This window comes from Amblyraja radiata, chromosome 22 (assembly GCF_010909765.2).
Source record: "Amblyraja radiata isolate CabotCenter1 chromosome 22, sAmbRad1.1.pri, whole genome shotgun sequence".
NCBI lineage: Eukaryota > Metazoa > Chordata > Chondrichthyes > Rajiformes > Rajidae > Amblyraja > Amblyraja radiata.
This window is the reverse complement of record NC_045977.1, coordinates 6,348,644-6,375,745: the sequence shown is the minus strand read 5'-3', so window position 1 is coordinate 6,375,745 and position 27,102 is coordinate 6,348,644. Positions and strand designations below refer to the sequence as shown.

The 27,102-nt window shown below is 43.0% G+C and overlaps 1 protein-coding gene across 1 annotated transcript in view; it reads right to left on the bottom strand.

The window, feature by feature from the left end:
* Positions 1 to 27,102, bottom strand: part of snx29 (sorting nexin 29) — a 679,392-nt gene that overhangs the window by 568,041 nt on the left and 84,249 nt on the right. Inside the window, exons 9-11 of the mRNA XM_033040302.1 lie at positions 24,208 to 24,332; positions 18,617 to 18,710; positions 18,340 to 18,419 (exon numbers count right to left, since the gene is read on the bottom strand). Coding sequence (XP_032896193.1) covers positions 18,340 to 18,419; positions 18,617 to 18,710; positions 24,208 to 24,332 — 299 coding nt within the window. The remainder of the gene's footprint in view (positions 1 to 18,339; positions 18,420 to 18,616; positions 18,711 to 24,207; positions 24,333 to 27,102) is intronic.

Here is a 27,102-nt window from a genome sequence, read left to right as displayed (position 1 = left end):
TACCTCTAAACTAAAACTAAAGATCTACACAAAATGCTAGAGTGGGACAGGCAGCATCTCTGGATTGACAGAATGGGTGATGTTTCGAAACGTTCCAAAACGTCACCCATTACTTCTATCCAGAGATGCTGCCTGTCCCACTGAGTTATTCCAGCATTTTGTATCTATTTTTGGTTTAAACCAGCATCTGCAGTTCTTTCCTATAAAACTAAACTATCTTACTTGTTACCTCCTCAAAGAATTCAACAGAATTGTCAGGCAAGGTCTCCCCTTAACAAAATCATGCTGATGTTGGCCTATTTTATCATGTGCTTTCAAGTACCCCAAAATCTCACCCTTAATAATGGATACTAATATTTTACCAACCACTGAAGTCAGACTAACCGCCCTATAATTTTTCCTCTTTTACCTCGCACCCTTCTTAAATAGTGGAGTAACATTCGCAATTTTCCAGTCCTCGGGATCCATTCCTAACTCTTGATTCTTGAAAGATCGCTACTAATGCCTCCACAATCTCCATGGCTGCATCTTTCAGAACTCTGGGGTGTAGTCCATCTGGTACAGGTGACATCCGCCTTCAGATCTTTTATTTACCCAAGCACCTTCTCCTCAGTAAGAGCGACCACACTCACTTCTGCCCCCTTACTCTTGAATTTCTGGCACATTGCTGGTGTCTCCTACTTCGAAGATTAACGCAAAAACGTATTCAGTTCATCCACCGTTTCTTTGTTCCCCATTATTACTTCTCCAGTGTCATTTTGCAGTGGTTCAATGTCCACACCTGTCTCTCTTTTACTCTCTATGTCGCTAAAACAACTTTTGCTGTCTTCTTTTATATTTGCCTTCACAACGGTTGATGTACTTATGTATGGAATGTTTTGACTGGATAAGTTTATCACTGTATATGTGAGAATAATAAACCAATAAGAATGTCAAATTTAAATTTCTTAATTTTCCATAAATGACAGTCATATACCAGATAACAAAAGATTACAATGTAAGGTGTTTAAGAAGGAACTGCAGATGCTGGAAAATCGAAGGTAGACAAAAGTGCTGGAGAAACTCAGCGGGAGCAGCAGCATCTATGGAGCGAAGGAAATAGGCAACATTTCGGGCCGAAACCCTTCTTCAGATTGACGTGGGAGAAAGGAAGAGGAGGAGCCTGAGGGCTGAGGGAGAGCTGATGTAAGGTTGATGTAATGTACAATGTAAGGTTTTTTCAGGCACATTTGGAATATTTTAAGCAGTTTTGGGCTCCCTATCTGTGGAAGAATGTGCTAGCTTTGGAGAGGGGCCAGATGAGGTTCATGAAAATGATCCTGGGGATGATTGGGTTAACGTATGAGGAGTGATCAAAGGTTCTGGGCCTGTACTCGCTGGAATTTAGAAGAATGGGGGGGGGGGGGGGGGGGGAATCTCATTGAAACCTACTGGATAATAAAAGGCCGAGATAGAGTGGGCATGGGAAGGATGCTTCCAGTAATGGACGAATCTAGACCAGAGGCCACTGCCTCAGAATAAAAGGATGTACCTTCAGAATGGAGGTGAGAAGGAATTTCTTTAGGTAGAGTGGAGAATATGTGGAATTTATTGCAACAGAAGACTGTGGAGGCCATGTCAATTGGTATTTTTAAATAATTCTTGATTAATAAGTTGTCAAAGATTACTGGGAGATGGCAAAAAAATGGGGTTGACAAGGATAGATAGATCAGCCCTGGTTGAATGGCAGAGTAGACGCAATGGGCTGAATAGCCTAATTCTGCTCCTCTGTCTTATGATCTTCACAGGGGTCATGTTTTTGAGTCAAGGTGCAGGTTTTAGTAGGTACCGAAAAATAATCTTTTCAATTTCAATCATCTATAACATAACTCTTTTTAACTTGGCATACATGATCTCCCTGTTGCCTAACCCTTTGACTCCCCTTCCCATTATGACTTTTCTGCCCTAGGCATCCTCCATTGTCAGAGTGAGGCCAAACTTAAATTGGAGGAAAGCAACTCATATTTCACTTGGACAGCTTACAAGCCAGCAGTATGAATATTGATTTCTCCAACTTCAAGTAACCTTTGCAGCCCCTCGCTCCCCCCCCCCCCTCCCCACCTTAGTCGTTGTACTAGTTTTACTGTCGTCCTACTGAGTTCCACTGTCTCTCTACTCGTTGTCACCTACCCCCAGAGCCAACAATGGCTTGATGCATGCCCCACATTTGCTTGGTTATTGGTGCATTTTACATATCTTCCATTCATTTCTCCTATGTACTGTCTATATCTCTCGTTCCCCTTTCCTCTGACTCTCGGTCTGAAGAAGGGTCTCGACCCGAAACGTCAACTATTCCTTTTCTCCAGAGGTGGTGCCTGACCCGCTGAGTTACTCCACCTTTCTGTCCTTGGTCTAAACGAGCATCTGCAGTTCCTCCCTACAAAAAGTGCTTCAGAATACCCCTGCTACTATAGTGTGACATTTCAATTTCCCACAGCAGTCTGATTCAATTACTTGAAAGAAACCATTAACACGAGATATCAGAGCAAAGTAACATTTATTTTAAAACAATCTAAGTTACCACGTGCAAGCTTTGAAAAATCTCAGCACACCACGAATGTTGGTGTTAACATTTCAGGTGGATGATTTTACATCAGAACCTAAAACTTTGCCTTGGTTTCTCACTTCGCTGATGATGCCTGGCCTGCAGATTATTTCCAGCATGTTGTGTTTCTTTCACATTTTCACCGCCCTCGGTTTTTAGCCTCGACTTGCTTACACAATATTTATTGTGAGTCAATTGAGAGGACTCTTGCCTTTGAGTCAGAATTTAATTGATTCAGGATGTTCTCCTGCACTTGAAAATTACATGCCAGATCTCAGCTCTCTTTGCAGTGTAGAAGCAGACTACAGTGCCTCAGGAAAAGCCTTTCAGATTAAAATTTAAAGCCTCATCTCTCAGGTCAAGGTAAAGATCATTCCATAACAAAGAAAGCAGTGAAATTGTTACAAGTAACCAAGTATTTATCCCACTGTAGTAAGCCAAAAAAACAAGTAATTGTTTTCTGTGGGATGGGATGGGGAGGGGGGATCTTGTGCACAACAGAAATACTCCTTTGTCTGCAATGTGATTTGAAATGTCCTCAACAGAGGTCAGGAAGCAACATGAATACTTTTTAAATTACTTCTTTCTACAAGGCATTAATAATCGCAAATCAAGTCTTACTGACAACCATTTGTTGTATCATACTCTTGGCATAAGTATGATAATATCAAATTATTGGAAAATAATGAATGCAATAAATCTGCACTTGTAGAGTGTGATGTTGATCAAGGATAGTCGGCATGGCCGTTAATGGGAGGTCCATCATAATCAGTTTAGTTTAGTTTAGAGATACAGCCCTTTGACCACCGCGCCGACCAGCGATTACCCCATACTCTAGCACTATCCTACACGCTAGGGACAATTTCCAATTTTACTGAAGCCAATTAGCCTTAAACCTGTAGGTCTTTGGAGTGTGGGAGGAAACCGGAGCACCCGGAGAAAACCCATGCGGTCATGGGTAGAATGTACAAACTATGTAAAGACAGCAACCATAGTCAGGAACTAACCCGGGTCGCTGGCGCTGTACGGTAGCTACTCTACCGCTACATCACCATGCCGCCCTAAATTCATTTGATTTTATTGAAGAGGTAACTAAATGCGTTGATGAGAACAGTACAGTTGATTGACTTGAGGAAAGACTTTGACCAGGACATGGGATACCAGTTCAAAAAAGCTCATGGAATCCAGGGCAATTTACACATTGATTTGGTGATAGAACCAATGGTCTGTGGCGACGATCGAGGATTGTTTATATGAACAGAAGTCTGTGACCTGGCATGTATTGCAGAGACTGGTATGGGGATGATAATTAAGTTTGCATACGACACAAAAATCAGTAGTGTATTGATGATCTTTGGCTGCAAAATAATACTGATTAGGAATAAGATGGGGGAACAGAAGATAGAATTTAGTAATGAAAAAATGTGTGATGATGTATTTTGGGAGGACAAGAATATACACAATTAATGTTAGAAACAGAGAAATCTTGGTGTACCTGTTCAAGGAACCCTTAAAACAACAGCACAGGTAGATAAGATGATTAAGAACGTGAGATTGTTATATTTGTTAGAGTATAAGAACAGGAAAGATATGGTGCAACTACATAGACCACAACTGGAGTTATCTGTGTGGTTCTAGTCACCACACCATAGGAGGGATGTGATTGCACCTAATAATGCAGAGAAGATTCAGCAGGATATTCCCCGAGTTGGAACATATTTGCTGTATGGAATGAAAGAACAGCCTATGCTTGTTTTATTTGAAGATGGGAAGACCAAGCGGGACCTGATTGATGTAAACAAAATTATGAGGGCAGAGTGTGAAAAATTGGAGACTGTGGGAAGGGTAGATAATGAGAAACACTTTTTTTCATTATCAGAATTGCTTACAACCAAAGCTATAGATATAAGGTAAATGGCAGGAGACCAAGAGGAAGAATTATTTCACCCATGGTGATTATTACCTGGAATGCACTGAGTGTTGGGGGTGGTGGGGAAGACATTAAATAAACATTTAGCATGGGTTGAATGCTGGAAAATTGGATCAGTAAATTTAGATACACGATTCTTTACACACGCCATGTGGGCCAAAGGAACTGTGTGTGTAACCTCAAGCCCTCGCCAATTTTTAAATAATGTGGTCAGAAAACATTGTGAATCATTCCAGCCAAGTTTCAGTGCTTAATAATTAATACAGACCCAGTTGCTACTGTATAATATATTCATGTGATCATTGCTTACATCCATTACAAAGGTAATACCTAAATCAGTCTCCTGTGATGATGTTCATGATGAGTCAAATTGTAAACTCATAATACTGGTAAAAGTAACCCCCATAAGACATTCTTCCTCAAGCTGACTCACATATCAACGTCAAATCAAGTCAAGTTTGTTATCTACACATACCAAGAGGTACGGAGAGAGTGAAAATTGTACTTGCAGCAGCATCACAGGCAACGCACAAAAACTGAGATTATACAAAAATTCTGCCCGACTGAAAAGGAAAATACTTTGCAAAGAGAGAGGCATTAGTGCAAACATACACAATTAGAAAACAAGTCTATGGTAGCAATAAAAAGGAACTGCAGATGCTGGTTTATACCAACGATAGACACAAAATGCTGGAGTAAATCAGCGTCTCCAGAGAAAATGGATAGGTGACGTTTCAAGTTGGGACCTAATGTTACCTATCTGCTGCGTTACTCCAGCATTTTGTATCTATCTTAAGTCTATGGCAGTGCAACAGGTGGTCCAAGTTGCTGAGCTACGATTATTTATCTTGCTGCCTCGTCCCACATGCTTCGATCGTGCCACACAACTGGTGATTTTCCCTTCTTCCCTGTTTCTTTTGCATAAGATTTTTCCCTGACATTGCAACTCTCCCATAAGGCGCATATCATTTTCTTTCATTTACGTACCCACCACCGGTTCCCCAAAATAATCTTTAACTCTTTGTTCTTTTTCTCAAGATGGTCCAGTAACCTGCCCTTCAACATCACCGTGTCCACCAAAGTCTCTCTATTACCTCATTTAATTGACCCAACTTTGCGTTAATAATGGCATGATTACCAATAAATCTTTTTGTGAATCAATTATATTGAACACATTCACACTTGTTCTCCAGATTTATTGCACTGCCAAATGAGATTTGTTGGAGGTGAGGTGCAACATTGCAGTGAAGAAGATAAAAAGTGTCGGGGCAAAGGTGCAGTTTATATGACATTACTCATCATTGGGATTGGTTCTGTTGCAGATCCATTGGTTGATATCATGGTTTGCACACCTTTGGGGGCCAACCTAAGATGGAGACAGCAGCAATGATTCAAAGTTGTGATTTTAGCTGTGAAGATTTACAATATCCCAACCTACAAATGCAGTGCCCTGGCTATAGATCATTCGAAGAGAAAGAGCACTCAGGATGGTACTGAGAATCTGTGCAAGTTTTGATATCCAGCCCTTCCAAAAGCAAAGGAAGGAGCACACCACCTCACAAACCATCCTTTCCCGCTCCTCCGTGTCACAGATTGCAGTTCCTACATTGGCCTCATTAGCACCTCAGAACCCACAAAACCACTGTGAAGTCAACCTCAATCCTGAGAAGGATTATACTACGTTATGCAAGAGAGCCTGATCTTCATGGTCGCAAATCCCTAACAAACATCATTGAAAGGAATTAACGTCCTTTACTTCACAGCAAAACTCGGCCACATGTATTTGCGTCAAAATACTAAACTTAAGTATGGAAAATTGTTGTTCATTTGATATATGGAAAGAAACAGTATATTATGACCCAAAATGCTGTAAACACTGTAGCACAGTAAACCCTACGGTTAATACCAGAAAAAGAAATGCAGGTTGAATTATGTGGCTTTCCTCATTGAAATAGCTGAAGTATAGGTTGGTTGTGTGATGCTAGTTTCAGACTTTCAATAAGGTTGCATGCAATGGTGATATAGAGAATATAAATTTAGATACAAATCCCATGCTCAGAGAGCTTGTTGATAAATTACCAAGTGGGCTGTGGTGACACGCAATGCTTGAAATACAATTGTTCGGATTTGGTATTTGGAGATGCTTTCAGAGGCTTCGACTACCTATTATAGAATTGTGAGCAGCAGTGGAGTCATGTCCAAGGGCAAGTGTTCCCAACCTGGGGTAAATTTACATCCAGGGGGTAAATTTCACCTACCTAGGGGTAAATTTGTACATGGATTCTGGATTTGTACATATTTTTTCTCATTGACTGATTGTGTTTGGTTCTGGTATTTGTCCATCATTAGTTATTCATAAATAAGTGAAATAACATTGTTATGTGCTATTAAAGTTGCCAGGGGTAAACGGGACAAAAAAGGTTGGGAACCCCTGTCCAAGGGGCTCAACATCTGGCACGGATTGCCATGGATTTTACCAGAGTCACGTGAGTGACTACGTGAAGAACCCCGCCAGGACGCATGCGTGTCATGTCACTACACGCATTGCAACGAGTCACAGCAGGGGGAACGACGTTCCCCTTAGCGGCAGAATTTGAAAGCCGGGAACAGCAGGTAAGGAGACGCTGCGTTCCTTCCACTTACCTTACAGGTGGAGACATGGACCAGATCCACGAAAGCTGCGAAAAAGCTGGCGGGGGAGAACCGCGGAGTTGCGGGCAGCCAGCAGCAGCAGCCAACGGCATGCCAATCTCCCGTAATGGGAACAGCTGTGCCCGACTTTGCTCCCGCACCGGCCACGGCCGGGCAGTAGAGCGAAGCAAAAAACTAACAGAGTCGTTGACTCCGATGAGTCCGACTTTGAATAGCCGCGAGCGGCCAGTGCCCGTGAGCATTGGGGCCGGTTGGAGCAGCTTCAGGAGCAGCCGCGAGCGGCCAGTGCCCGTGCGCATTGGAGCCGGTTGGAGCGGCTGGGAGCGGGGAACTAGAGCAGCCGCGACGGCCAGTGCCCGTGAGCATTGGAGCCGGTTGGAGCGGATGCAGGAACTGGAGCAGGAGCGGCTTCAGGAGCAGCCACGACGGCCAGTGCCCATGAGCATTGGAGCCGGTTGGAGCGGCTGCAGGAACTGGAGCAGCCGCGAGTGGCCAGTGCCCGAGAGCATTGGAGCCAGTTGGAGCGGCTGTTGGAGCAAATACTCCAAAGTGACAGGCTCCGGGAGATGGAGACTAGTCACAGTGGGCAGCTAGTAAGTCCTACAGCAGTACCTCTTGTAGGGCTGCACAGTGTTTCTCCCTCATCAGAGGGGAGTACAGGGGGTCAATTCTGGGCTGACCCTGAAGAGGGGTGCAGAACATACCCCTAGTGCACATGGGGTGCAAGAAAACCTATTGGATATGGTGTCCCAGTTTATTCAACCTGACCAAACTGGCCAAAACCTGGAACCTAAAATAGCTGCAAGTATCAACTACTTGTCATTCAACCAGCTATAAGGACAGGCATTGTTGGACACCACAGCAAGACACTTACCACCAGGGAACTGCAAAACACTGAATGTTCCCAGTGTCAACCAGTGTATTTGAAAACATGTCGGAGCCTCAATCAGAGCCAGGGACTTGAAACTACAGAAAGTTCTGAAAGTCCTAACAGCGGGAATTACGGTTTTCGTCCGCACAATAAACAAAAAAAACATGACACAAGATCACCAGGATGCACTGGCTTTATTTTGCAACTACCAATACGAGTAAACAGCATTAGGAAGAAGTGCCATCCAACCGGCTTTAGACCCTAATTTGCAGGCCTATGCAAACCTGGAACCTCCAAACCACCAATATTACTATTTGGAGGCAACTTATCAAAACAGATAAAAGAACTTGACGAAGAGGGTAAAACCCTGGGGCTCATTAAAGCAATGTCTAAAAACTACTTCGGCCAGAAAAAGCACCCCTACGCACCACTAGTCGGCCAAGACAAACTGGTGAAAGCTCAAAGGCCAGGAACACTCAACATCGGTCTTTTTAGACCATGGCCCAGACCGGCCTTCCAGGGGAATGCGCTAACCCTCAACACCGACGCAACTACAGATCCAGACACCGGCGCCTCAACGTCCACGGAGGATGCCGAAAAAGCAACAAACCTACCAATAGTAACCATGGAGGTAGGTGGGTCTGGTTCCTTACGAGGTTGGTGGGAGATTACAATTCTATCTGGATGCATGGAATAAATTAACTACCGACACTTATATTTTCAGAAGTATAGGGTTATACCATAGAATTTATACAAAAACATAATCCTCCAGTTCAGCATGTACCGAACCGAAAGTTCGTGCTTACAGGCAAAGAAAAATCAAAAGCGCATGCTGAACTACAGTGGCCATATAAAAAAGGAGTAATGGAGGAAACCCAACACGAATCACAGGAATTCGTGTCCAAAATCTTTATCGTAAACAAGATGGTGGTTGCCGCATCATCATAGATTTGACTAATTTGAATACTTTCGTACTATATATTCATTACTAGATGGAAACCTTTGTTACTGCTAAGCAATTGATTTCCTAGGTTACTACATGGCAAGCATCGTTTTAAAAGATGCTTACTATACAGTACCCATTAGAGGTGACCACAGATGTTATTTAACACAATGGATCATCTGGGGTTCACCCTTAACTCAGTTCACATGTCAGTGACTTTGCCGAAAGAAAAGGTTACAGCCTTAATGGAGGCTTGCAGCAAAATCATTGACATCACAAAACCATCCATCAGACTGGTAGCAAGAATAATTGGCATAATAGTGGCTGCGTTTCCAGCCACACAAATCGGACCTTTACATCATCAAAAATTACAGAGGGCTAAAATACGAGCACTCAAAAATTATGGTGGTCATTTTGACAGACCAATGAAGCTACCAACAGAGGCCATAATGGAACTAAAATGGTGGAAAGATAATATTAGGCATTGTTCCTATCCAAACATTATCAGCTACCCGTCTATGGAACTACAAACTGATGCCAGTGCACTTGGATGGGGTGCTACCAATTCCATCTCCAGCTGAGGGGGAGATGGAATGCACAGGAGGCATCATTATTACAAACACTGGGCATAAACTACCTGGGAATGTTAAGTGCATTCCATGGCCTTAAGTCATATTGTTCTGTGTTATATCACCAGCATGTTAGGCTACAAATTGACAACACCAACGTGGTAGCATATATCAACCATATGGGTGGAAACAAATCGACATTATGTGACAATCTGGCCAACACAATTTGGCAATAGTGTATCCAGCGAGAGATATTTGGATATCAGCTACCTACTTACCAGGTAAACTAAATTTAGTGGCAGACAACAGGTCACGCAAATTCAATGAAAACACTGAATGGATGTTGGATAAAAATGTATTTGCTGAAATTACAGCACGGTATGGAACACCAGATATCGACCTATTCGCATCCAGGCTCACACCAGCTATCGAATTATGTTCATGGGAACCAGAACCTGGGGCAGTGGCAACAGATGCATTTTCGCTGCATTGGGGGATTGTTTATTTATGCATTCCCTCCTTTCTCCCTCATCAGTCGGGTATTTAGGAATATACAGCAAGACTCCGCGTCTGGTATTTTGATAGTACCCGATTGGCCTACTCAACCATGGGTCCCGGTGATACTCGACATGGTATTAGAACCATGCATCACCATCCATCATAGACCTAATTTACTGGTTCATCCCGCAACAAGGGGAAGTTACCCATGTCATAATTATATAAACCTATTAATTTGTAGAGTTTGAAAGCACCTCTACTACACCTGGGACTGACGGACCGAACAGTGGATATTATTTCAGCGGCCCACAGACAGTCCACCAAAAAACAGTACTTGGTGTCATCAAGAAATGGGAAGTACTGTCACAACAATAAACATCACCCACAGATCTATGAACATCCCGTCTGTTCTGGAATTCCTGGCAAGCCTCCATTACGATGAGAGGCTCAGTCATAGTGCCATCAACTGCGCCAGAAGTGCTCTGTCAACATACCTGTGGCAAGGAACAGAGCGGCATTCTGTTGGGACACACCCTGGTAACCAAACTCATGAGGGGCATTTTAATGTTAATCCTCCAAGAACCAGGTACTCCCAAGTATGGGATGTGAGCATTGTACTGACCATGTTAAGAAACTGGTCTCCAGCTACAGCTCTGTCCCTACAGAAACTGACTATGAAAACAGTCATGCTGATGGCCTTGGTCACGGCACAAAGGGTCCAGTCACTACAGAAATTAAGGCTGGCCAACATGACTATTTCATCTGGAAATTTAACTTTTCACCAATGAATTAGTCAAACAGAACAGGCAGGGGTCAGCAGGCCTAAAAACAGAATTCAGGGCCTACCCGACAGATGATCGTCTCTGTATTGTAACATACGTACTATTACATATGGAGTATACTAAGATCATCAGAGGGAAAGAAATGTCACTTTTAATCAGCTACAAACAGCCACTCAAAACAGTGACAGTCCAGACCATCTCTAGATGGCTAAAACAGGTCCTAATAAAGGCTGGAGTAGACACTAGCATTTTAACTCTCACTCCACCAGGGCTGCAGCTACATCGGCAGCTATGAAGTTGGATGTTCCTATGGACCAAATCCTCAAGACAGCAGGATGGTCAACGGAGAAAACTTTCCAACGATTTTATAACAAACCAGTCATTGAACCTGGAACATTTGCAGAAACAATTTTAAGTTCTGTAATATAATTTACCCCATAAATAGGGGCTATAATTTGGTGTTAATATATTTATCGTTGGGTTTTCAATATCGTATTAATGTCTAATGATGTTAACACTATTCTCCCCATAATCAAGGCAGATGTGATGCATGGACTCGTTTCCACGGCATGAAATCACAGAGCTTTAAAATCTTCACGTAGTCACTCACGTGACTCCGAAGTAAAATAGTAAGATTAAACGAGAACTTACCAGTTTGAAGTTTGATCGTTATTTTATGAGGAGTAACGTTGAGGGATTACGTGCCCTCCGCTCCCACCCTTGATCATATACTCAACTGGTATCTCTTCTCTAATCTTACTATGTTTAGTCATTACAGTTATCTGTGATTTCACACCGCTGCTTTGAAGAATGACACGCATGCGTCCTGGCGGGGTTCTTCACGTAATCCCTCAACGTTACTCCTCATAAAATAACGATCAAACTTCAAACTGGTAAGTTCTCGTTTAATCTTACTATTTAGCTTCAAACTGGTGTTAGCTGCTCAAAATATTTGACCTTTGTCAAGATATCAAGCCACTAATCTATATTAAAAAAGGCAACACTAAAGTCTTCACGTATTCCTTTTCTTTCACTTTTTCCTTATTGGTTTTTCACCCACGCTCATTAATCTACTCTTCACTTTTCACAACCTCTTTTTCCTCTCTCCTTTCTCACTTCTCTCTTTAAAAAAAAGGGAAGTTGTACAGAGAATGTAATATGTTAACATCGTTTTTGTACCAATGCATTGTACTCACTTCTAATAAATAAAAAAATTTTAAAAATAAAAAAAGTGGGGCTATGTGATTCAGCCAATTCCACAATCCCAGATTTAAGGAGAAAAAATATAATGTTCTCAGATTATATGATACTCAAATTATAACATTAATACTGAATTAAGTATTAACGTCACTTCATGACCACTCCATTTAATGTACATTTTGGAAACAATACAACAGCCACCTCAGAATGCACAAAACTAGTGTGAAAGCACGTCATCCTCAAAGGAAAAAAAGGGACTGAGATAAATGTGGAGAACGCTAATATTCAAGGACATCTTGAGATTAAGGAGCAGAAGGTGGGACTTTTGATGAGCACGAAGGTGGATAATTCCCCAGGACATAATGGGATTTATCCCAGATTATTGAATGAAGCAAGAGAGGAGATTGCGGGAGCCTTGATGAAAATCTTTGCAACTTCACTAGCCACAGTTGAGGTCCTGGAGGACTGGAGGGTAGCTAATGTTGTTCCTTTATTTAAGAAGGGAAGTGGAGAGAATCCAGTGAATTAGAGGCCAGTGAGTCTCAAGTCAGTCGAAGGGAAGCTATTAGAAAGAATACTTCAGGATGGGGTTTACTCCCATTTGGAGGAGAACAGGTTAAGTTTAGACAGTCAGCCTGACTTTCTGCATGGCAGGTCATGTCATACTAACTTGTTTACGTTTTTTGAGGAGGTGACGAAGGTGGTCAATGAGGGTAGGGTGGTGGATGTTGTCTATATGGATATTAGTAAGGCATTTGATAAATTCCCCAAGGTTGATTCAGAATATTATGATGTACAGGCTTGACAGTAACTTGCTCATACGGTTTCTAAACTAGCCCACTGATAGAAGCCCAAATGAGTTGCGGTGAAAGGATAATATTCAGGCATGAAGTCATGACCTTCTGGAGTTCTGTAGGGATCTGTGCTGGGACCTCTGCTATTTGTGATATATATAAATGTCTTGGATGTAAATGTAAACGGGTCAGTTAGTAAGTTGGCAGATGACACCAAGATTGCTGTAGTCACGGACTGTGAGGAGGAACGTCAAGGTACACAGCGGGATACAGATCAGCTACAGAAATGGGCAGAAAAATGCCAGGTGGAGTTAAATTCGAGCAAGTGCAAGATGTTGCACTCTGGGAGGTCAAATGTAAGGAAATATGCAATTAATGGCATGACCCTCAACAGCATTGATGTACAGAGGGATCTTGTGAGTCCAAGTCCATAGCTGCCTGAAACTGGGAATACAAGTAGATAGAGTGGTATAGAATGTACATGGTATACTTGCCTTCATAGGTCAGGTGAGCGAGTATAACATTCAAAATGTCATGATGCAGCTTTATAGGACATTGGTTAGGTCACATTTGGAATACTGCGAGCAGTTCTGGTCACCCCATTATAGGAAGGATTTGGAAGCCAGGGTGGGTGCAGAGGAGATTTACCAGAATGGTGCTTGGATTATGGGGTATTAGCTACCGGAAGAGGTTGGACAGACTTTGATTGTTTTCTCTGGAGGGAAACCCGATAAAAATATATAACATTTGAGAGGCAGACAGTTAGAACCCCAGGGGGGGGAAATCAAATACAAGAAGATAAAGCTTTCAGGTAAGAGGGGCAAAGTTTTAAAAGGGATGTTTTAGTTTAATTTAGTTTAGAGATACAGCGTGGAAACAGGCCCTTCGGCCCACTGAGTCTGCGCTGATCAGTGATCCCCACACATTAACAGTACCCTACACAAACTGGGGACAATGTTTTACATTTATACCAAGCCAACTAACCTTCAAACTTGTATGTCTTTGGAGTGTGGGAGAAAACCGAAGATCTCGGAGAAAACCCACACAGGTCACAGGGAGAACGTACAAAGTCCGTACAGACAATACCCGTAGTCAGGATCGAACTCGGGTCTCTGGTGCTGTAAGGCAGTAGCTCTACCTCAATGCCACTATGCTGCCCTTTTTGCCCCTCACAGAGGGGGTAAGGGCAGTGAGTGCCTGGAAGGCGCTGTCAGGGTTGGTGGTTGAGGCAGATATGATAATGTTAATTAAGAGGCTTAAAGATAGGCATATGGATATGCAGGTAAATAAGAGATGGTCTTGGCATCATGTTCGGCACAGACATTGTGGGCTGTTCCATGTTTTACGTCCGGGGAATGTACTGTAGCTGAAATGAAATGGCGCACTTATTTTTATCAGCCGTGAGATTTTGCCGAAGATAAAATTAAACTAAGGGGACCAATATAAAACATAAGTTTTCCATTGATACACTTTGAGACATATTAAAATATCTAAGCCTGAAGAAGGGTCTCGACCTGAAACGTCACCTATTCCTTCGCTCCTCACTCGCTGAGTTTCTCCAGCATTTTTGTCTTCAAGCCATACCAAAACATCACTTCATAAAGTTACAAATAAACCGACTTAATGGAGTCTATTATCCATTGCCATTTTCGGACAGTGAAAAAAGTTTCGCAGTTTGTTGCATTCTTGAATGGATAATTTGCTCTTCACAAAGTGGAGCACATGCCAAGGCATTGCTTTGGAGTTTAAGATTTACGATTTCAACATTAGACAATGGGATATTCAGCTTAACAATTTTCATTTGAGGGTCAGCTTGCACATCTTGCAGAGAAGGAACCTGAATAATAAATCTCCGTGATTTACAGTTTGAGAGTTTAACTACCTGCCTGTTGAGGAACAAAGCTCACCATAAATTGTGCTGCTTTCGTTATTTGATCATGTTGGAGGCATCCTGTTTTTCAACTTGCACAATGAAAATCCTCCATGCACCAAATTTATAATCGAGGTTCGCAACACAACCCAAATTACATCAATGTGGCAAATCGTACAATCATCCAGTCCAGACTAAAACTCATGTGTGATATTTTACTTAGGGCTTTGCCACTCAAGGAGACTTTAATATGAGTGCAGCAATTTTACAGACATTTAGTTGTAATTATATTTCTTCCATCTGGTAATGTGTTTTCCACACCACCAACTTGGCTGCAAACTTAAAAAATAACACAAATTCACAATATACGTCAAACTGCATGATTGTCTGCTATCCATACATTATTAATGAAGTTGTATCAGGCAGGTTCTTCCTGAGAACAGCTAATTTTCTAAGTCATAATACGGACTCATAATTGATACATTATTTAAGACTGTAACTGCCTGACCTTGTTTATGCTCACGAAGTCTCAGGAAATTCTAATTTTCATCTCAATTCTTCTTTATTTAATAATGGAAATGTTTGCTTAATAGAACATTTTCTATGCAAATATACCACTTAATGACGTCAATATGACAGTTGTACCACAGTATTATTTTTCTTCAGTTCCAGGTTGAGTGCAACAATCATAACGCTTTTCCAGCTTTGACATCTGGAATAAATTCCCTCTCCAGTCTTACACATCACTGCCTCAGGGCAAAGATACAGTTACAGTTGTGTTATATTCAGGGCCAAATGGCCTCCTCCTGCACCTATTTTCTATGTTTCTATTTTCTATAGTTCTCTTTCTGAATCAAAACCAACTTTCGTGGCTTTTGCAAAAATAGAAGTCATAAACGGTAATCTTCATTCTGAGATCAAATGCAGTTAGAAATGGTCATCCACATGTTCCAGTCACATTATCCTGCTCTGTAAAATAGTTAGAATCCACTTTATGCTTTCTGGTTTATTACCTGCAACAACGTAATATGCTGTTTAAACAATCCGACAGTATCCCCTTTACTGGATAGCTGGATATTTGGAGGCAATTATCATCAACTATGACTACAATAACCAGGCATTTAATTTTAAGGAAACAATTCAAAATAGTAGAAACTCTGCAAAGCCAAGAGTGAGATGCAAGAGGACATGACCATCAACAACCAAGTGGTGTCGTTGGCCTGAGGTGGAAAAGTGGAGATTGCGAGCAAAACTTAGAGCTGAAATACAAAGTTTAAGAGCATTGAATTAGTTATTCATAGCCAGTATATGAACTATGCTCTTCACAGAGGCAAAGGATGTTGAAGTTGATGCACTGAGTGCCAAAACTTGAAGAAAAAATGGCCTGCATCATGTAGAACTGCAGATGACAATACTGCAGAGATATTTTGGCAGTTCCACAGAGAACCACTGGCTAACAACATTGTTTTTTCCTACGTATTGTAACGTAGAAGAAATATGCTGGTGAATTGACTTCCTACTCTTTTGACATGCTCAGTGCTATATTCAGGGGCAGTTGTAGATCAAACTATAAGGAGGAAAAAGGAAAATGAAGTTCCTAGGAATAAATATTACCAGTAATTCAAGTTCCTATGAATAAATATCAACAGCAATTAGTCCTGGACCAGCCACATCGAAGCGATCGCCAAGAAAGCACAGCAATGCTTCTACTTCATTGGAAAGCTTAGAAAGTTCTGCATGTCCCCAACAACCCTCAGCAGCTTCTACAGATGTACCGTAGAAAGCATTTCATTGGGATGCATCACAGCCTGGTTTGGGAACAGCTCCATCCAGGACCGCAAGAAATTGCAGAGAATTGCCAGTAGACCAGGCTATCACACAAACTAACCACTCTTCCATCGACTCCATGTACACTTCACACTGCCTTGGGAAGGCCTGCAGCATAATCAAGGATTACGCACCCCGGTCACTCCCCCTTCTCCCCTCTCCCATCAGGCAGGAGGTGCAGAGGTTTGAAAACGCATACCTCCAGATTCAGGGACAGTTTCTTCCCCGCTGTTATCCGGAACTGAACGGTCCTTTCATCAACTAGCGCGGCCCTGACCTACCATCCACTTCACTGGAGACCTTTGATCTATCTTTAATCGGACTTCGATATTATATCTTGCACTGAATGTTGTACCTTTGTCTGTGCACTGTGGATGACTTGATTGTATTCATGTATAGTCTTTACTTTGACTGGATCGCACACGAACAAAAAGCTTTTCACTGTATCTCAGTACACGTGATAATAATAAACTAAACTAGAAATGTTATTTCACTTCTGATTAATGTCTTTCATTATGTTACAGATATACCTATTATTTTTCAGGATTTTAATGATATTCTTTTAAAGAATAATGATTACCAGAGGTCAATGGCCTTTGACAACACGGACTTCAGGATGATCTGAGAGAGGGGCCTCACGATCTGCTCCCGTGGCTTTGTCATCATTCAATGCAGCCTAATATCTGGTACAGAAGGTGTATAGTATGCTTGCCAAGAAGTCACGATACTGCTCTATAAGACTATGGTTAGTCCACTTTTAAGGTATTGCATGCATGTATATCTTCAATAGCTTAATCTATGTCTTCACACTGATGCAATGATTAAGAAAAACGTATCAGTGTATTTATATTCTAAGGCATCTGAGAGGATTCAGCATGTCCACAAGGATTCATTCGGATGTTCCCAAATGCTCTCCAGAAAGTATTCCGACAAGATATATTTCAGCCTGGTAAGGCAACTGCTCCACTTTTGACCTCCTGAACCTGCAGAGAGTAGTGAAGACTGCGTCGTCCATCACGGGTTTAACACTTCCTTCCATCCAGTTCGTTGCATCAAGAAGGCTGGCAGTACCATAAAGAATGGCTGCCATCTTGGCCATTCCCTTTTCTCTCTTCTACCTCCTGGGAATAAATAAAGCAGCTTGCAAGACTGGACGTCTAGACTTAAAAGCAGCTTCTTCCCCTCTGCTATCAGATTCCTGAGCAATCACCTCATCCACACTAGATTCCTGGAGGTGCCACCACGTACTCTAATGCCCCTGTCCCACTTAGGAAACCTGAACGGAAACCTCTGGAGACTTTGAGCCCCACCCAAGGTTTCCATGCAGTTCCCGGAGGTTTTTGTCAGTCTCCCTACCTGCTTCCACTACCTGCAACCTCCGGCAACCACCTGCAACCTCCGGGAACTGCACGTAAACCTTGGGTGGGGCACAAAGTCTCCAGAGGTTTCCGTTCGGGTTTCCTAAGTGGGACAGGGGCATTACTCTGAACTCTACCTCATTCAGTTATTCCATTATTACACTTTAGGGGTGTTTTTTTTTTGCACTGCTTCAGATTGCAATACAAGCTTTGCACCATTCTGTTTTTAATTCATTGTTGCATTTATTATTGTATCATTACCGTATACTGATTATGAGCTTAATGCGAACAAGGAATTTTATTGCACCCTGGATGTATATGGCAAACTAATGTGGATTTGATTTCTTTTTTAAGTGAATTCAGATACTCTATATGTATAATTATTCATCAAAAGTTCACAAGTAATTTGAAGAACATTAACAAATTTAATGTAACCCCAATCATTTTGTGGCATTACTCACCAACAGTCATCGATTCTGGGACTGCAGCTGGTGGCAAAAGAGCTCCAATGTCAGCCTGAAGAGGAGGAGTGACTTCAGTACTGTATGAGATAAACAATATATACATCAGCAAAACAAAACCTGTCTTAGCATCTAAACTCTGCAGTAAAAGCTGTACTAGTCTTTGTGAACATTTCTTTCACATATCTTTGCAATATTTATAGCAAATAGAATATTTCCGTAAAGGAAACCAACTCACCAACACTCGGGTCATTGAGAATTATCATTACAATCATACCTGTACTGAAATTGGGATCCTTTCTGGGCAAGCTCAACAGCAAGTGAGGCATTTTCATGTTCATCGCAGTATATCAAGTTATCAGACGTGGCATCTGAAAAGCAAGATAATTTCAATAACTTAGCCGCATAAGTTAATTTGGCACTCAGGGACATGGGACAAGTACATTTTCTTTAACAAAATACTTTTCATATTTTACACGGTTTACACGCATTTATTATTTGCCAGCAATTTTTTATAAAAACAGCCTTAAGTGCCTGTCTCACTTTCACGACCTAATTCACGACCTCTGCCGAGTTTGCCCTTGATTCATACTCACAGCATGGTCGTCACGAGGTCGTAGGAGATTGTAGGAGGTCGGGGCGTTTTTTCTAGCATGATCAAAAATGTCCACGAGTAAAAAAGGTCGTGAATTAGGTCGTGAAAGTGGGACAGGCCCTTTAATATTTGCTGGCTAGACCCATTCGGTATGAGTAACGTTTCACATATACCTTCATAAGTTGGCTTATTCAGCTAAGTACGCATGATTACATGGATTTAACAGGTTTAGGAGGATAAGGTCCAAATGTCCTATGATGAAAATATGTCGATGCTTTCAATGAATGAATGAATAATTTTATTGGCCAAGTATATACACATACAAGGAATTTGCCTTGGTGCTCCGCTCGCAAGTAAGAACACGACATACAGTAAACCATTAAGAATAAAACATAAAACATTAATAATAAAACATAGTTTAAATATGTGAATGAAATAAAATACCAGAGCAAAATTGGGCTGCAGACTTTTGGTTATTAAATCGAGCTACTGCTCGTGGAAAAAAGCAATTTTTATGTCTGGCTGTAGCAGCTTTGATGGCCCGGAGTTGCCTTCCAGAGGGAAGTGATTCAAAGTGTTTGTGGCCAGGATGAGAGGGGTCAGAGATGATCTTACCCGCTCGTGTCTTGGCCCTTTCAGTGTACAGTTTGTCAATGGGGGGGGAAGGTTGCAGCCAACAACCTTCTCAGCTGATCGAACGATTCGCTGCAGCCTCTGGATGTCGTGCTTGGTGGCTGAGCCAAACCAGACCATGATGGAGAAGGTTAGGACAGACTCTACGATGGCAGTATACAATTGGACCATCATTGCCTGTGGCAGATTGTGTTTTCTCAGCTGCCCCAGGAAGTACATCCTCTGTTGTGCCTTTTTGACTGTGGAGTCGATGGCGGCCTCCCATATAAGGTCCTTGGAGATTATGGTTCCAAGGAACTTAAAAGACTCCACAGATGTGACTGTGGTCTTGTTGATGGTGAATAGGGGGAGGGGAAGGAGAGCTCTCCTAGTCTACTATCAATTCCACTGTCTTAAGAGCATTGAGCTCCAGGTTGTTACAAAGGCATCATGACGCCAGCTGTGTCACTTCCTGTCTGCAGGCGGATTCCTCCCCATCCTGGATCAGTCCAATCAGGGTTATGCCATCCGCAAACTTGAGAAGCTTGACAGAGGAGTCTGTGGAGGTGCAGTCATTGGTGTAGAGAGAGTAAAGGAGAGGGGAGAGCAAGCAGCTTTGCGGTGCTCCTATGCTGAGGGTCTGTGGGTCCGAGATGTGCTTTCCCAGCTTCACATGCTGCTTCCTGTTTGTCAGGGAGTTGGTGATTCACTGACAGAGGGATTCAGGCACAATCAACTGGGAGAGTTTGGAGTATAGTAGCTCTGGCACAATGGTGTTGAATGCAGAGCTAAAATCCACAAACAAAATCCTTGCATAGGTCCCCTGGCACAGGTCCCCTGGCTGCTGGAGGATGAAGTGCAGGCCTAGGTTCATTGCGTCATCCACTGATCTATTGGCCCGGTATGCAAACTGCAGGGGGTCCAGCAGGAGGTATGTAATATTTTTCAGCTGGGCCAGCACGTCTTTCAAGGGTCTTCATCACTTACAGAGGTCAGTGCGACAGGCCTGTAGTCATTAAGACCAGTAACCTTGTCTTTTTGGTTTCAGGGACAATAGTGGAGACTTTGGAACTGGCAGGGACAGTACAGGTTTGCAGGGACTGGTTGAAAATGTATGTGTAGACCGGAGTCAGTTGTTTGGCACAGAGCTTGAGGGTAGAGGGGGAAACATTGTTCGGTTCTGGAGATTTCCGGCTTTTCTGTCGTCCAAATAGCCTCTCCATCTCAATTTCTATTGTTGGTGATGGAGAAGTGGCCAGGCTGATGTTGGGCAGCATGGAGGAGGTGGGTAGTGGACGAGGGTTCAGTATTTGCAGACTGGAGTCGCTGCAAGTGGGTGTTAAGTTGTGATCGGCAGGGGCGAAAATCCTGGGGGGGGGGGGGATGCAACCTCTCATGTTTTGAGAGGTGGGGGACAATCCCCTCCATGTTTTGTAATACGGATTTTGAAATTCGGTGGAAAAAAAACTATTAAAATCTCTGCTTTCCGCGAGACAGTGGTGGTGTCACTGTTAAGCGCTTGTTAAATGCGTCTATTAATACCGTATTAACACTATGTGTCACCAATTGTGTTTTGACCTTCCAAAGCTGTCTGATATGGGAACAATTACCATTTGAATTAATTGGATGTATTGGTGGATGGGAAAGATTTAAATGGGTATCGGATTTTAACAGGTCAGGTCATTAAGGAATCCGGTCGAACGGGTTTCCTGGCTGGCTTGCAGGTAAGTCCCTCACGTTAATGAATATTTTGTTACCATCTCTCTCTCTCTCTCTCTCTCTCTCTCTCTCTATCTCTCTCTCTCCCCCCCCCCCCTCCTTCCAAGGTTGGTTCATCTGCTTGCCTTTATTTGCTTCAGTTTTATTTGTTTAAGTGTTATTTATCACATTGTAGCTTTTGAAAGATTCAAGCGGATATCAGACACTTTCTAAGAGCTGAATTGGCCCGTTCGCGGGGCGTTTCATCGCCCCGCGCAGCTTAAAATCAATCTACTGCATCGTGGCGATCAAGGCTCCCAATGGTGAAGCCCCACCAGCCGATTTTAAGCCGCGCTGTGCGATGAAAGGCCCCACGAACGGGCCGATTCAAGCCCCACGATTCGGGGCGGACAACGCTGCTGTTACTGGAGTTCCAAGTCGGTCACCAATCAGGTCCCGATGATATCGTCCACAGTCCACAGGGCCCACGGCTGAAGCCTCCGAAGCCTCGCGTATGTGTGGTTGTGCGCGCATATGCGCGGCCGCCATGAAATTGTGTCCCCCCATGTCTTGATAGCGATTTCCGCCCCTGATTGGAGAGGGGTGCACATTCTCTGCAAGATGGGGGAGCGAGCATTTTTCCCATAGATGAAAAATAAAAGAGTTATTAGTGTTTAAAAAATGTTGAGATTCTCTCTCCTGAAGGCCACGCCCCTTCCGGAGGGACTATAAAACCTGGAAGTGTGGAGGTGCCTCAGTTCTCTGCAAGATGGGGGAGCGAGAGGCCACAATTCTCAGTCTGAGCTGTGAATAACACTGACCACATGTCTACTAAACTGTGAGTGGTTTTACTGACCTGTCAGTGCCCTTAATGTGGTTTGAAAATGTAGTTTGAAAATGCAATAGTGTGTTTTGGTTTGACAGTGCTAAAGCTGTGTTGCCTTTGGTTTTGAAAGTGCTAAAGCAAGCTGTGTTGCCTTTGGTTTTGATAGTGCTAAAGCAAGCTGCCTTGCCTTTAGTTTTGAAAGTGCTAATGCAAGCTGCCTTGCCTTTGGTTTTGAAAGTGCTAAAACAAGCTGCCTTGCCTTTGGTTTTGAAAGTGCTAAAGCGAGCTGCCTTGCGCAATTAGAGCTGCCTTGCCTAATTTTTGGCCATCTTACTCAGAGTCCCCCTCCGCCCATCAGGTGCCGAGGATTTTTCCCATTGATGAAAAATAAAAGAGTTATTAGTGTTTAAAAAATGTTGAGATTCTCTCTCTTGTCAATCACGCCATGAAGGCCACGCCCTTCCTGGTGGGAGGGGGGAGGGACTATAAAACCCAGAAGTGTGGGCGTGGCTCAGTCTCTGCAAGATGGGGGAGGGAGAGGTCACGACTCGCTGTCTTTAGTGGCCTTGCACCCTGCTTGCAATGGTATGAAACTGCACTTGAATTTGGTGCTCTTGCACCCTGCTTGAAATGGAATTTCAAGGAATAGCCGCGAGTCAACTGCAAACCAACCAGCCGTGAGTGAGTGAGCGGCCAGCACAACAGGCTTGAGTGACTGAGCCGCCAGCCCAATAATCTATTCGATCCACAATGTCCATATTAGCCCTCTGGAAACCAGTCCCTTCAACGCACAACACCCATACTAGCGCTCCAGAAAGCCCCCCCCCCACTATCCACCAATATTGGAATTAGTGGAGAGGTGGAATATTGCGTTGAGGGACCAGCCCTCCCGTGTGATGCTGGGACCCAACAGGTCCCACTTAGTGTAGCATAATATAAAACTCAGATCTTGGATGTTTACTTGTGGGGATGTTCGCTTGTTTAAACTTTTTCTTTGATTCACCTCCTCGAAAACCCGACGCGGTAACGATGAAGTTTTTACGTAGAGATTTATCTCATGATTTTAAAAATCCCCTTATCTGTAAATTTGATTCATTATTTCCCAAGATTTTTACTAAAATTATTCACCAATCTGACATTTTTAAAATCTAACGAGCTGGATGACGCCACAATGCCTTTGCTCCTCACGGCAAGCTGCTCAGCATTTTCAACACGCAGGGGCACTGTTTTCCATGAGCTGCCTCTGCTCCTCGCGGCCAGCTGCGCGTGCAGCCTGCTTGGCACTGCTCTTCCGCTGCGAGGAAGAGACCGCGCCCCACCTCCATGTGCAGTGTGAGAGGCCGCAGCCCCCACTCGACCATCCGAAGGGGCCGCTCCCCAAGCCCTGGCTACATTACAGCACCACACTCCTGACACCTGGGCACCCGGTAGAGAGGGGGGAGGACCGGGAGGTATGGGGGGGATCTCCCTGTCCGTCTGCTCCTGGGCTCGCCTAAGACAGCCACCCGCAGGTCCAGGCAGCGGACAGCCAACGGCCGCACCGGGGTCGACCGCCCGCCCCTCCTCCGGGCCCATGCCCGCGCCTCCACGGAGAGGGAACACGCTGTGTCCACGGGGATCCTGGAGGCCCTCCGCGAACGCTGCCCCCCCCCCTCCTCCGCCCCTCCTCCACTCCCCCTCTCCTCTCCCCCTCCCTTTCCCCCCCACCCTCCCCCTAGGGAGAGTATCTAATAATTATGCCTTAGTTGAGAAAAATATTCTTTATTTGTCACTTTGTATATTATAACAATTGTATACTATAACAATTCAGTTGAATTTAGTGGATGGTTGTTACTAACTGATCATTTTGCTTAAGGAGGAGAAAAGCTTGGCTTCGGCATGTTACACTATTTCAATTTAGCTAATGATGACAACCACAAGAAAGACACTCAAAGTAGACAAGACAATGAGGATGAAAGAAAATGCTTAGGGGGGGGGGGGGGATTATTCTTTAAAAAAGGAAAATGATGCATCATGTAAAGAAATACAGGATGTACTGCCTGATCATGAACAGGTGATCATACATTAATGAAGCACCAGAGGGAGCTCCAAGCTAATAAAGAATCAGCATAAATCACTGCTGTTTTCACACACTTACCAGACTGCGAACAGGAACCTACAGCAACAACTGGAAACAGGATATCAGAACTATCATTATCATTCAAAACTTGCAGGGTATTCCAGCTGGACATTTGTGCAATGGAAATATTTTCCACAAGAGGTCTGAAATTTTCAAAAACATGAAAAATGTTAATTGGACAATTTTATTTAATCTTCAAGTGTTTTCTGTAAAGCAAAAATATAAATAAATATTTTGAAAAAGTTCATCTCTTATGACATCAAACAAAACTTTTTTTTAAGTTCACCTTTCCAATTGTTTTCTCTACTTACTGCTCACTCTTATTCTATCATATGTGCTCTTGAACACTTTAGATAACTGGCTTTTATTTTATATCTGCATCCTGACATCCGATGTGGAGATGCATTTTAACATAGAGACAGATCCATTAAATATTTAGACAGCTTCATTATTTAAAAAATATTACTATCCCTGAATGTTCTATTTAATTCATTTTTGAAGGAACACCAAATCACACTTTCTTTTAAAAATTAATAAAGGTACCTATTTCCACTAATCTTAGAAATTTCAGCAAGTTATAGGATAAGATTATACAAAGTTTGAATGCTAGGGAATTTTTCTATTCATCTGAAGTTATTTGTTGAAATTCCGAATCTCAGATTCATTACGTCAGACTAAATTCTGAAATCTTAACGCCTGAAATTCTGGTTTTAAATGACGGCAACACCACTAATCGATTTGACATCACATAACTTCAAGTTCAATAATAATTTTTATTTCATAAAAATAAACAACAGATAAGAGAATCCGATGATAAGATACAAAAATCTGAGTAACTTCAGACTGAAGAAGGGTCTCAACCCAAACATCACCTATTTTCACCCAGTGCCTTGTGAATCTGTGGAATTCTCTGCCACAGGAGGCAGTGGAGGCCAATTCACTTGATGTATTCAAGAAAGAGTTCAATATAGCTCTTAAGGCTAACGGAATCTAGGGATATGGGGAGAAAGCAGGAATAGAGTACTGATTTTGGATGATCTGCCATGATCATATTGAATTACGTTGCTGGCTCAAAGGGCTGAATGGCCTACTCCTGCATCTATTTTCTATGTTTCTATTCCTTTTCTCCAGATATGTTGTCTGTCCTGCTGAGTTACTCCAGGTTTTTGTGTCTATCTTCGGTTTAAATCAGCATCTGCAGTTCCTTCTTACAGATAAAACAATCCTATCAATTATGTAACTGCAAATCATTTAACCTTTTTTTGCTTCTTAAAATTATTTACAAATGTGTAGTGTTTTATTTGATGAAATTAAGTTATTTTATTTAATTTAATGGATCAGTGCTTGGAACTATGATGTGATGGCCATTATGGAAATTTGTTTGCGAGAAAGACAACACTGGCAACTCAACATTTCAGAGTTTTAATATTTCGGATGCAACCATCTGCAACCTCCGGCAACCACCTTCAACTAGCATTGCAACCAGCTTCAACTAAAAAATTACCAATTTTTAAAACGGAAACCTATTTTTAGTCGCGGCCGGTTTTTAATTTTTTTAAATAATCGCTGGAACATAGAAGAAGCGGAAACCACTTTCGACTGACAAAAACCTCCGGGAACCGCACGGAAACCTTGGGTGGGGCGCAAAGTCTCCAGAGGTTTCCATTCAGGTTTCCTAAGTGGGACAGGGGCATTACTCTACTAATCTGGGAGAATGTTACGGCGGCACTCGGAGAGGACATTATGGAGAGTTCTCCCACCCAGGCAATATGGGTTGACCTCAAAAGTAAGAAAGGTGCAAAACTCTAATGCGATTACGCAATTGGCCTTTCAATAACCAGCTGGAGATAATGGAATTGATATTGTGATGTATTTGTAATATAAATGCCAGTGCCCCTTTAATATAAATGCCTGTGCCTCGTGATCGAGATCAGGTGACCTTCGAGAGGTTTCCGTGGGTTGTTCAGAATAAACCTTACTTACAAGATGTCGGACGTGTTTTCTTTGTGCTAGTCACAACAGGGCCTTACATGGTCTCAAACATTACATGGTGTCAGAAGTGTCACAATTGCCACAGATGCTTCCAACAACGGATTTGGAGCGGTCCTGATGCAAGACGAGAGACCTGTTGTCTACGGATCATGCCGAGCGCAACTATGCAACTATAGAGAAGGAGCTGTGCTCCATATTGTACGCATGCAGAAAGTTTCATGGCTTCATTGTCGGTCAGTGCACAGTAATCTTTACTGACCACAAACCATTAGTAGGCTTGCTCGCCAAGCCGCTACCCAAATTAAGCCCCAGACTCCAGCGCACGCGAATGCACCCGCTACGGTACGCCCTGGAAATACGGTGGAAGCCGGGACATGAAATGTTTGTCCCCGATGCCCTGAGCCGGCTGCCCAGTGCAAACACGCCTGCGGAAGAGTACACCGCACTGCCAAACGTGATAGATGCTGTAGAAGCCATCCTACACATGTCAGACGAGCGCCTTGCGCAGTTCAAAGCTGAAATAAAAAAAGATCGAACCCTAACACAGTTGTGCGAGTATATAAGGAAGGGTTGGTCTAGTAACAGGCGTGATCTGCCCTCGAACTTGACTCCGTTTCATACATACCATGATGAGCTGGTTGAAGTTGATGGATTAGTCTTGAGGGAAAACCGAATCGTAGTCCCCCAAAGCATGCGGAGGCAGATGCTGAACGCGCTACATGAATCACATCTGGGAGTAATGAAAATGAAACAACGAGTCCGCAATTTATTTATGTGGCCAGGAATGAACGCACAGATTGAGGACACAGTGGGAAATTGCTCGATATGCCAGGCGACCAGGAAAGCACAAGCAAGCGAGCCGCTCCAACCACACTTCATCCCCAGCAGACCTTGATCTAAGGTCGGCGCAGACATCTTCCA